Below are 13,094 nucleotides of genomic sequence, written 5' to 3'. Positions count from 1 at the left end.
CTTCTGCATGAATAATAATTTGCTCGTTATGAGTCATAGCGTCATAACTTATGACATTGAATGTCCACTTTATTGGATAAATATGACCAAATTCCCGAATATGCCTTCTACGATCATTCCGACCCTTTTATGACCTTTGCCGGTCAATCATTTGACTGATTTTTCTCATATTCGAACTTGACTCCTCATTTCCCCCATACTACACGTGTCAAATTTCAGTCAATATAATGAGTTGAACGAGAATTATCGCAAGACAGACAGGCGGACATGATGGTTCCAAAAGTCCTGACTCTGGCAAAAAGAATTACAACGTTCGAGTTCAAAATCAAAACGAAACAAATATTAAATCCTCCACCAGCCAGAGATTTATTAGGCAATATCTGTTTTGTTCGGTCAATGCTTTGTGAACATGCATGCCTAGTGGAAAGAAAGAAACACATGTACAAACATTTTGGCAATTGAGTTATATAGGTGACCAGAATGAGAATGAAATAGTTTCGGTGGGGCGGGTGTATGTGTGTATTTGCTGGTGTAGGCTTTTTTCGAGTCGGATTACATTAAGTGACTATACGTAATACGAACAGTAGTGCTGGTAGTACGTGAATGCAGAACAAGCCTAAAGAATAATGGTATCGTCGTTTTAGTTCAGGAACAGAGTAGTGAGTGGGTCATATAGTGGATGCAGGCAGTTTGGTTGGAAGAGGAACAGTAAACAGGGGAGAAATCCTTGTCCTACTTTCATCCTTCCATCCAACTGCAATAACCCTTTTCCATTTATTTAGAGCTCATCGGCTATATGCATACTGCTCTCTGCACTTGTTCTCCTGCTGAGGGCTGTTGAGCTCCCCTACGTACAAGTCCGGGTTAAAGTAGGTCAGCCCAAGGCCTTTCAGGAGTGAGCATTACATCGAAACCTCAACCTCTGACTTTCCATCCTCCTTGTCCGTCCGTGCCGTGCGTTCGTTCGTCGTATGCATTATTCTGCCAGATCCACAAACCAAAGCCAACGTGGAGAATACAAGAATGGTCCAAAACTTGGCTGGTTCACGATGATACCATCTGCAAAGTACATCCCGTTTCGTAACTAATGGGGCACATTTTTCTCGTGCAACAAGGACATTGTTGACAGGGTTTACTCTACTATGCTCCAACTATGCGCTTTGTATAAAATCATAACGGTGCTTCTAGGTCATTCTAAATGCTTTAGTTCAGTATCAACTGAACTTTAGTTCTTCCACTTATCAAAAATGATTATGCCGTTAAACATCCGTGGTTCTTAAACTCTTATGCTGGGATCTTTTATTTCATTAAATAGCTGGAGAAGGGTCATCACATGCTTTGTCTGCTATATTATAAACTCTCACTTTTTCCAACTGAGAATAATGGTTATTTACAAACTCTAGCTAGACTGTGAAATTGGACACATTTAATAATGAGTTAATCGATTTGCTAAACTATCAAAAATATGCGTCTGTCTGACTAACTGAATGGGGTTTCTAAGGTCGAAGTCGAAAAGGAAATTAATGCGTACAAATAAAAGAGTCGCACACAATTACTAGGCGATTGTCTTTCTCTGAACGACGACATTTGATTTTCTTTTTTGATGACTCACTCCATCATCATTGTTGAGTTTGAACAGACATAAGAAGGATGTTGCATCATAGTAAGTAGTGGGAAAGGTATTATACACCATCCATGGTAGGTGAATGTTTCTTTCGTAAATTTTGTACCATGATGTCTACTAGCTAAATCATAATACAAAACGTTCATCACCTCTTCTGCACTAGGTACATGTGTAGTTTAACGTTGAGAAAAGTCAAAGAAGTTGTTGGATTTGGAAGGAGGAGGTGACATCATTCAATTAAATAAAGTTCAATGCAACAAATGACTGTGCACTACCAAACCAACTAGAATATTGATATATGTGGAAGGACTCAAAGGAGAGACGAATTTACCACAAATATTGAATGTCAGTATGAATGTATGTATTTTAGTTATCATCAACTACAGCAACAACTAAGCCTGTGTTCACACAGATGGATGGATGGGTGGGATGTGTGTAGTGTAATATGCAATTTGTGTTTTATCAATCAGCAAATAAGAGCGATAAATAGAAAATGGGAATGATGGAGGAGGGCTAACCAAATAAAAACTAAATTGAAATGTCTCGCTGTCTCACCTTATCGTACATTGATTCAACGTTTAGTTGTGTGTATTTATGTAGCTATATATATATATCTAGGCTTTCAGTCTTTTTGTCAAGCTCAGGTCAGACCTGATATTAGATAACAAACTCTGCTTAAATGATTGAAAGAGAGAGTGCTGCTAAATTATTGTGCATCCACTGGGAGGCAATACTGTTCTCTGCTACTGCTATAATACTTACATGGCAACAATGCATTTTATTAGCGGCGAGGCCCAACAAAGTACATTTGCCATGTTATGCATGCTACAATGCTGCTTTCTGCTGCTGGTATGGCGATGTAATAATAAGCACAAAGGTTTTGGATGAATAAACCAAGTTTTTATTTCATTCTCTGTCTGATCACATCGTGCTGCCTTCATAAACTTCAACTTGCAACTAACCTACGAACCAACCAATAAAGGATTGACAATTATGGCCATACCGATGCACAATATATTTTAGCGGACGAGATGAGTATTTTGCTGCACAGCTCCTTATTAAACTCTCTGCATGTCTAAGGTTTTGCATTACAATATGCAACGTGGACTTGAGATATTACAAGATGTATGACGATAGGTATGTGCATTGCACACATCACACGCAGATTTATGCATGCAGAGATCGTATAGTAAGTAGCATGAGAGAGGAGCATTATTGTTATTCCATGTATTTAGCCGTACGCTCTGTTGGTTCATTTATTATAAAACGACAGGGATGTTGTGTTCATCCCATTTAAATTTGTAAAAAAAGAAGCAGCATAACGAGTTGTGATGATAAAACGAAGGTTGGATTATCATCATTGTTACGTGAACTGTGTGTATTGTATACATCATGCATGTGTATTAATGCAAGCAGGCTGGTTGTTGCGAGCAAGGTGGATCTTTCGCTCTCTCACAATTCGCAAGCATTTTACTCGTTCCATTCCACAATTATTTGCACATATAGTGCTGCTAAACGACTTCAACTGCATGCAACTCTCCTGCTGCTGCTGGTCTCGGCTATGGCATGGAAGAGTGTTTACAGCAGATTTTGGGTTATTGGGTTGGTCAGTCAGTCTCTCTCTTTGCAGCCTTTGGGAAGGTTAGCGTTGAAAATAGTTCAATCTCAAAAGTATATATATCAAAATTGCATGTGCATTCTCTGGTTGACTGTAAAGCCTGTTGTTGTTGTTGAAATGTTAATAATTCTTACTCCCACTAGCACCACTGCTACTGTTTGAACTTTGAATAATATAAAATTGCAATGACAACCAGCAACCACGTTCTCAATTGAAAGACACATCATTCATTGTCTGCAGAAGGAATAGGACGTTTTACCAGTGTTTCAACTAATAGTTTGTGATAAATCAGATTGTAATAGGATATTAATATCCAAAATTTACATTACAATCTACGCTAATACTACTGACAAAGTGCATTGATAGTTCCAGTTCCAGGACGACTAACCATAAGTTTTGTGGTACAGTTTTTGGTTGATGAGTTGGGAGTTATTTTCTTAATTATCTTTAGTGAGTGAAGGAGAGGAGTCAACTGAACTACACGAACAAGAAGCAAGCGTGTGTTTATATTTGCTTGTTATCTATTGAGGTGTTCCATTGTGAAAGTTCCATAATGGGCGAAAAATAAGAACGCAGAGCTTCCAGTCACCACAATCTAAATCTAAGCTACTGGAAATCCATTTGTTTTTGCAAACTTGGTGAAATTATAAATTTGGGTTCAATGAAAGGAGAGTAAGTGCACAATGTTGAATTTAAAATCTTTCTTATAATTGTAATCTTACTTACTTCCAGTCAAGGGTACATAGTTTTAGATTTTTATTTTATTTTATGCATGCAAGTTTACTGCAACTTGGTTGATGGTAGTGTCATGTAAATATATAGTGGTCGACGAGCAATGGACAAAAAATGCATTTTTGAATGGAATCGAAATTCTACATGAATACATCAGTCTGATGGGGATATAATATGTTGGCTACTCCACTGTCAAAAGTATTTAGCAATTTTCCATACATGGCATTTTCATTAAGTTTAAGGCCTGTGAATATCCGCCGCATCAAATCGCAGATACACAATACGAATATGAAACAAATGGTAATATGATAAACCAGTTCTGCAGGTCATAGTTTGCATGTAACCACAATACTAGCGCACAATAATAATAAAAACAACTAGTGATTGATATGATGATATGTAACATTTAGCAAAGGTGACGGTTAAGGTTACCAGTATACTTCTGTTGCATTAAAATATTAATAAAAGTTGGTCAGTACTTACTGTTAGTGCCACTCAGACATCAGTGAAATGAAAATGAATTTTAATCAATGAGCATAATATATGTTGTGGAAGTAATTTTCAACAATAGTACGACATAAAATGAACCTTTCTGAAAAGTAAATACTACATGTTCTTTTTTTGCTCCTAAGCAAGCATATTCGATTTACTAGTGGTTATTATGGAGCTAAAAATGATACCACCACTTGGTAAATATCATCATAATAATAATTGAGTAGAGTTCACTTACGTGGGCCGTACTATTATCAATCGGCTCAGCCAACAGCACATCACTCACATAAAAAATTCGAGACCCATGCACATTATCGTTTGAGTTGTATTAGGACAAAGGGAAATGAGTTAAAGCACAACACCCTGCCTGACATGCCATAACCCTCCGTAACATGCAGAACGAAGCTTGCAGAGCAAAATATTTAAACGAATTAACCTTGTGCTGTGCTGATCTTCCTGTCTTTTGGTATCACACTTGACAATGTAATGTATGTGCATGCATACGACGACAACGACTATGATGAGATGGTGGTGACTGACTTTATGATCTTGTTAGCAGGAGCATCATTCATGTCATTATAGGTCCTATAGAGTTACATAGTCGTTTGGTCTGAGTGACTATGCGGCCTGAACGCCGAGAAGAATATAAAACGACGATGAACACGGAGCACAACAGCACAGTGCTGATTTTTGGAATGACTGAGGTAACCTTGATGTTGAAGGACGCTTTTTGGTCTTCCTCGTCAAGTCAAACTCTTCAAACACACCCTTACGCTGGTTAAGCTGTATTATAAGCATCCTCTTTGTGCATCGCATACTGACTTGTGTGCATGGTTTTGTTCCATCTCCATCACAAATTGTGATTCGCATTGTGCCATTATTTTGCTATTATGAGGATGGTTTTTAACCGCCCACATTACGATTATGACCAAAAAGTACTGTCTCCTGTTATTGTTGTAAATTGATTGCGCCTTTCTAACTTGCGCCATGGTGGCGTTTTTTCCCCTCTCCATTGTTTATCTCAAAATGACCGGAATCCAAAAACTGTATGGTTTAGTAGGAAATTGCATTAAATTGAGTGTCGATGGGCGCTCTACGGGTAAACAATTAACCAATACAGAAAATGAACACAATTTTAGGCTGGATGAAATGTCTATCCACACTATTCAGAGGGCGGGTAAGATCACGCCATAGGTTTCTATAGGTTTTAACGTGTCCCCTGAATCGTAGGGGTGGGCATCATACTCCTTACTTGGTTAACAAAGGAATGTGCTATCTGTGTAACTAATATACATAATCTATGCCGAAATCGGATTGAGTAAGATTTCGTTCTTCTCCCTCAATTCAATTTTCATATTATTTTACAATGTAACATTGGTCATACAGAGAATTTAAATAGTTTATGACTTCTTTCGATCCTCTCATTACTCATAAAAATGTTGGGAACGGTCTAGGAGAACTATTTGATAAAGTTTACGGTTTTATTCTGCTTCACCAAGCCTTCGACAAACAAATTTTGTATTCTTCAGGGTTAATGTCGACCATATAAATATTTTACAGTTGATCACTAATTAATTCACATTAATTTTTGTAACTCGAAATATTACATTACTTCTCTTGCGGATTATTTTAAATGGTAAAATTGTTGGTAGAATATAGAATTTATTTTTATTCCATTATTGGTGTTGATTGTATGGATGGATTTTTTGATGTACAATGTTTTTTTAATCTTTCGATGAAAATTTAACGTAAATAATTTTACTCATAAATAAGAAGAAATGGAGATTTCAAGTCCTTGACCTGGTTCATCGGTATTATTCATGTAACTTATTTTTTTGTAGACCATTTTTTATTTTATTGCAACTCCACAGTTTTAATTACATGATTATGTTCCACAGTTATAAGTAAACATTTCTAACAAGCTTTCTTTATCGCCAAAATTTAATTGCTTTTTACAAAGTACCGATTCTTTGTTTGGGTCTCAACTTCCAAGTAGTGAAAACATTTTGGAATAAAGCGTGCTTCTTTACATGGAATTGAGTTTAACGATTGAAAAAAAGCATTTTGAAATTATTTAAATATTCAAGTGCAAATTTTGGCCTAGACTTGAATTAGATTAGTGAATTGAATAATACATAATATTTAGGAACAAAGCGAGAGCTGTGGTGATCAATCAACATTGAATTTTGGTTTATTAATTTTGCAGGATGTTTCAGAGGAAAGCCACCCCCACAAATTTAGCCGTGAACATTTCGGGTGGTTCTTCCGAGACGTCTGTGGTCTCGGTGAAGACGGAGCTATTACAGCACAACAACAACCAGTCCAATAATAACTCTGACGGCTTTGGAGGACTTCCTCCCTCGAAGAAAGTTCGACACGACTCGTCGACGAACGACTGGGGCGACGGGGAGTCACCCCCACCCACCGCCGCAGCTGGCCAGTATGGCAGCCAGGGCTTTTCCTTCATCTCACCTACCGGCAGCCTGGATGACCCATACAGTCCAGATCTGGGTAAGCAATACATACAAATATTTTCATGCAAATATATGCATCGAAATTTCCATGAGACTTGTTAGTAATACCATAAATTTGAAGCAGTTTTCTTATTTATTCGCATTTCCGGTTTTGATATTATTTGAAATAGTTTCATGTCAGTCGGCTTGCAGTGGTGGAACGAGTTATTTGAAACCAGGTCATCGTAATAGCGTAGTAGAGCAGGAGATGTTGCATTAAAATTAAAGGAGGATATGATACGATGTGTGTATGTATGTGAATAACTACATGAGATACATTCAACATTCGGTCATAAAGAGCGTAATAAGTTCAAGCATTGCATTGCAACCCTTGAACCAGCCCTCTCCACTTTGGATTCGTAAAAGTGCAAACAATGTTGACGATAAGTAGTCTAACCAGCTAGCGAATCCTCACCCCTTTTCACGAAACGACACGAGGTTCGGTTTAATAATGTTGCATGCGTTATTAAAATTACGATGAGATGAGCAGGTAGCACTGTGCTGCATTAGTTGTATCGAATCATGAGATGATGTTGAAAGGGTTAAGACGACTGGATACAAGTAAGTGGTATTATATGGTCTCTATAAGCGTTAGGGGAAGAAGAGGACGAGCGGAAATCCAGGCTGGCATAAAAAGTCGAGTGCCCAACAGCAGAAAGGCGAGAGATCCGCACCATATCATTGCCACCCATAAAAGCATCTTTCTCCTCTGCATAGCGCAACGTTGTAGGAGAGCGAGAGGAGAGCGAGAACCTTAAACTTGAATCAGGCACCTCCTCCTCCAGCCTACGAACGAAACCTTGCGTAGCACATCCATCCAGTTCTTATTCCGACTGAGCGGCTGTTCTCCTGCTGCATGTGGTAATGGATGGATGGAATAGTGGAGTTTTATTAGCAGCAGCAGCAGAGCACAGAGCAACACACACACACACAGAGAGCGGCGATGTTCCGTCTATATATTCAGCCGCAGCGTATTCAGTACAAGTTCAGATTTAAGTCGAAGAGTGCTCACTTTATTTTGTTTCGTGCTTTCTCTCTCGGTGTTATTGACCTTTCCTACCTGAACCATGGGTGACGACTCCGAAGTGACATCGTCCTCTGCCACCTCCAGATCAGGTCAACACGGTCACTCACAAGTCATCGTGGCCGACGTTATCGTCAATAAAGATGACATTGGAAGTGGGCATGGAGGAGACGTTGACCTAGACCTGTGGGACCTTGACTTGAACGTTAACAATGTGTACAGTGAAAGTGTATCCGTTTCAGTTTCGAATGGTGGTCATAATAATAATCATAACACAATCAGCAATGGTGGCAATGTCCCACCGGCCAAGCGAACTCACATGAGGAACAATTCTTTAGCAATTTCCAGCTTCTCTGACAGTTCTTCAGGTAGAGAGGATTGATCTTTCGTTAATATGCATCATTAAGGCGGTGAAAGTGACGCATATAATTTGTTCCTTTAAACAGTTCATAAATCTACGCTAGAAGATGTGTTTTTAATTAATTGTTGGCATGCGTGTAAAAATACGTTGTTGAATTCACTCGATAAGTCAGCATGTATATTGGTTTTGAAAACGCAATCATAAATATAAAGGAATGAACTCGTGTGTACATACATACATCACAATGATGTGTTATTCCAGTCAGTAAAGTTTTGATAACGCATTTAGTTAACTATTTATTCTTGTCTGTGCACGACAGGGCGATAGCCTCTCTCTCTCATGGCATGCTTTTTGATAGCTCAGCCACATAATATTTCCTATTATGTTATGATAGGCAATCATCATGGAAGGACAGCAACCCTGCCGTAAATAAATACATGGCTTGCATTACATTCTTCATCATTGAGTGCTGTTACTTCCAGAAACGCAAATTCGCCAACCAACAATTTATTCTCGTGCGGCGCTCTCCTACGCTTCACCATTTGATATTTTGAATGAAGTTTATAAAGGCATACCTTTTAGCAAACGTACCAGCATAGCGTACACAACTTTCGCTAAAACATGGAACGGAGGAGCAGAAGAGTATATATAAATGACAACATTAAGTATATTGGTTGGTAGGTAGTGGTTGGTTGAATTTGGTTGAGTTGGAGATAGAATATCACACCGAGCATGGCAAGTTTAGGCGAAAGGGAAAGGCGTCGTCGATCCCCGAGCGCTCGTGGAAGGCAGAGTTTCAATACGCTCCTCCTGTTTCACAATATTCGTCACTGCCAGGCCACTGACATGCTAACCTTGAAATGCACCTGAGTTATTGACCTAGCTGGATTAATGACAAACAAACTTCGTTTAATTTTTCCTATGAACATTTGATTGTGAATGCATGCGTACATATGTACATACATATGAACTCGGCCATTGAACTGTATTCACTTTTGCTTTTATTATGCGTATATCCAGTATTGACTGTTATTACATCGGTTAATGGTCACACTCCGAATGAAATGTTTATTGATTTATTGATGGCTAATTAATCTTAATTAATCCTATATAACTAAATATTTTCAATCTGTAGGAAGGGAGGATTTGTCCCCCGGTGGTGGGTTCAGCGCAGACAGTTGTGGCGAAGGGAAGAAAAAGAAAGGTCCTGTTCCAAGGCAGCAGGAAGAACTGTGTTTGGTGTGCGGCGACCGAGCAAGCGGCTATCACTATAATGCACTGACCTGTGAGGGTTGTAAAGGTAAGCGATGAAATTGATATTGGATGGACTATATGTTCACAAAGTTTCAGCTAGATGAACCACCGTACTTAATTGTGCCTTATGTTTATAGGTTTCTTCCGTCGGAGTATCACGAAAAATGCTGTGTACCAATGCAAGTATGGCAATAATTGTGAAATTGATATGTACATGAGGTAAGAATAATACCAAGATTTATGCATTTTAAAGTTTACTTAAGCGGAGTGTAATTGTCTTGTAATTGTGAATTGCAGGAGAAAATGCCAAGAATGCAGACTTAAAAAGTGCCTCGCAGTTGGAATGCGTCCTGAGTGTAAGGATTATTCTACACATGTTACAACTGACCTTATGTAACCTAAACTTATATCATTCTTTTTCCAGGTGTCGTACCTGAATACCAATGTGCAGTTAAACGAGAAGCCAAGAAGGCACAAAAGGAGAAAGATAAGCCAAATTCCACAACACAGTCACCAACTCCAAAAGAAGTTGAAATTAAGGCATGCCACATATATATTTGTTAAAAGATGAAAGAGAAAGTGAATATTACACTCTTTTTTATACCTTATAATTCCATGCGCAGGAGGAGAGGGTTACCGTTGGACTGAGCGTTGTTGGTGGTACTCCAGAAAGACCTCCGCCAACAAAACTGCGTGCTACCGGTCGGTCACTAAGCGTCGAACAGGAAGAACTTATAAATCGATTGGTTTATTTCCAAGATGAATTCGAACAGCCCACCGACGATGATCTCAAACGACTTAATGTATGTTTTTTTTACACTTTTGTCCTTTAGTTCTCTTTAATTATTGTATGCGGGGTTAGGGCAAATCCAGTTTTGTTTGTGTTGTTATATAGTTTATATATACTCTTCTTACGCTCTATCGTGATAATTTTTCTATTCATTCTGTAATTTTTTTCTTGTTGATTAAGTTGGGTGGGTGTGTGTAATTCTTTCATGTCTGATTATGAAATCAAAAAATAACGGAATCGTGAATTTCTTGTGTGTAACTGTTCTTTCGCTTTGATAAATAAAGGGGCTTCCCAACGAGGGAGAAGATGCCTCCGAAGGTCGCTTCAGGCATATTACCGAAATGACGATCCTGACCGTGCAGCTAATCGTAGAATTCTCCAAAGTGGGTTTGGTTTGGTATTATAAAACAGACGAGAGGGGAGTAATGTAACTGCAAAATTATCAAGCAAACTCGCTTAAAATGTTGCGTACAATAGTAAGGTGTATGTAGCTTCAAGGAATAAAACTGCATTCAAAGGAGGAGCATTAAACTATTATTAAACAATCAATTCAACGTGATACAAATGTTTCACTGATTGGATCAAAATTTAATTTTTGTAGTAGACTAAAAAATATGGTTGATTAATAATCCACCTCTTGAATGTTTGTAAATATTTCTTGGAGTCACACATTAATGTAAAATTAAGCGACATGTTAATGAGTTGCCAGTTGCATTTCTCCGACCACGTCTCAATACTGTTATATACAAAACCAAACTAACTTACTCCATCTCCCAGCGCTTACCTGGCTTCGATAAACTCGAACGGGAGGACCAAATTACACTTTTAAAGGTACGTAGAAATTAACTGTTTTGTATTTTCTTTCTTACAAAGGCTCCCCCGGTGAATATTCACGACTCTGAAGCAAAGTTCAAACATATTACGGAGATGACGATCCTCACTGTACAGCTGACGGTGGAATTTTCAAAAAAAAGTCCAGGGTTTGATACTTTGCTTCGTGAAGATCAAATAACTCTTTTAAAGGTTGACTTTGACATCCAACAGTTTCACAGTTTTAATTATAATAATAATTCATCAATCATTCAACACAACCATTTTCCTTTTATACACCATGCCGTGAATTTTGTTTTGTTTCTTTCCTTTTAATAACATGATAATTTTTTTAATACAATTTGTCAATAATAATAACTTCATTTTAGGCTTGTTCCTCTGAAGTCATGATGTTACGAACTGCCAGACGATATGATTATCAATCTGACACCATCATTTTTGCGAACAATCATCCATATACCCGTGACAATTACAGCTTGGCTGGCGTCGGAGACTCTGCGGATCCCTTATTTAACTTTTGTCGTCATATGTAAGTAGTAATTCATTACTTGAGTGAAAAAAAGCTGAAATTTAAAGTATTAACTGGTGATGAACTATTGTAGGTGTGCAATGAAGGTGGACAATGCCGAATATGCTCTCCTCACTGCTATAGTAATTTTTTCAGGTACGCTAAATAAGATTTAGATCAGAATAATTTTATCAGAAAAGTTGCCTCATAAAATAAAGATTGTTAAATTGTGAATTAGAACGTCCTTGCTTGTTGGAACCAAGAAAGGTGGAAAAAATTCAAGAGATCTACTTGGAAGCGTTAAGGTAGGGATGTTTACAATTTATTTTAATTATATGGTATATAAAAAGTTTTGAGTATTAATATCGAGAATAAAATTTAATGACATGAATTTTTAATTATTCCTTTAGAGCATATGTTGAGTACTTGCACCCCATCCGACCTGGTAAATAATTTTGACTTATATATTGTACGTATGATTAAAGAAGCTGTATTTCAATTTGTTTATATTTTTAATTCACACAGGTGTTAATTTTGCTAAACTTCTGGGAGTGCTAACGGAATTGCGAACATTAGGAAACATTAACTCAGAAATGTGCTTTTCACTGAAACTGAAAAACAGAAAACTCCCACCGTTCCTCGCGGAAATTTGGGACATTCAAGCGTGATCTTCTTTACAGGCATCTCTACAGATGCACGTTATTATTGTACTGGTGCTACAAATGTTGTTATGTACTACTTTGTATTTGTTTAACAGTTTATACTTTAATTACTATCTGAGGGGTGTGCCTTTATCTGATATGAGAGTTTGCTATATGTAATAATGAGTGCATGTCGATACGTAACTTATTATATAAGGTATCTAGCATGTCGAAATAATATTCAGTATTCCATTACCGAAAGAATGGTATGATTAAAAAAAGTTTAATTATTTGGACACAATTTTCATCTCTAGAAGTACAATTTAATTCAACCATCCTCCATCCATTTGCAATACATTTGTTCAACATGTCGTGATGATAATATGTATAACATTGCACTCGTTGTGATTGCAAAATGATTCAAATTGTACAAGTTCATGTAGCAGTAGTAGTAATAGGAAGTGGTTTGCCTCGAAGGTATAATTATGTATCCTTCTACCTCTGTAGATGCACCATAACAATAGTACCAAAAGGGATTAGTTCTGACCACAGAATCTCATTTTCCATGTAGATAGTTCCATTCCACATTGCATTTTCGCTCTTCTTTCGCATTCATGTAAAAGTTCACGTCTGGCAAGGCAGGAGATCATACCTTTCTGCGCCGAGTTCCCAGCAGTTGTTCTTCCAAACAAGACAGCACATCTTA

The 13,094-nt window shown here is 37.7% G+C and overlaps 1 protein-coding gene across 1 annotated transcript; it reads left to right on the top strand.

Moving 5' to 3' along the window:
- Positions 1-3,233: 3,233 nt before the first annotated feature.
- Positions 3,234-12,689, top strand: LOC110847181 (ecdysone receptor-like). Its single transcript, XM_022094060.2, is given in 14 exon segments — positions 3,234-3,914; positions 6,673-6,977; positions 9,500-9,664; positions 9,756-9,837; positions 9,916-9,974; positions 10,043-10,158; positions 10,242-10,421; positions 10,693-10,791; positions 11,186-11,239; positions 11,608-11,768; positions 11,842-11,903; positions 11,986-12,052; positions 12,158-12,192; positions 12,273-12,689. Coding segments are annotated over 14 exon segments (1,692 nt in total). The 5' UTR covers positions 3,234-3,903; the 3' UTR covers positions 12,569-12,689.
- Positions 12,690-13,094: the final 405 nt, after the last annotated feature.

Source organism: Folsomia candida, unplaced genomic scaffold, assembly GCF_002217175.1.
Source record: "Folsomia candida strain VU population unplaced genomic scaffold, ASM221717v1 Fcan01_Sc003, whole genome shotgun sequence".
In the NCBI taxonomy this organism is placed as follows: Eukaryota; Metazoa; Arthropoda; class Collembola; order Entomobryomorpha; family Isotomidae; genus Folsomia; species Folsomia candida.
This window is presented reverse-complemented; position numbering and strand designations above follow the sequence as displayed.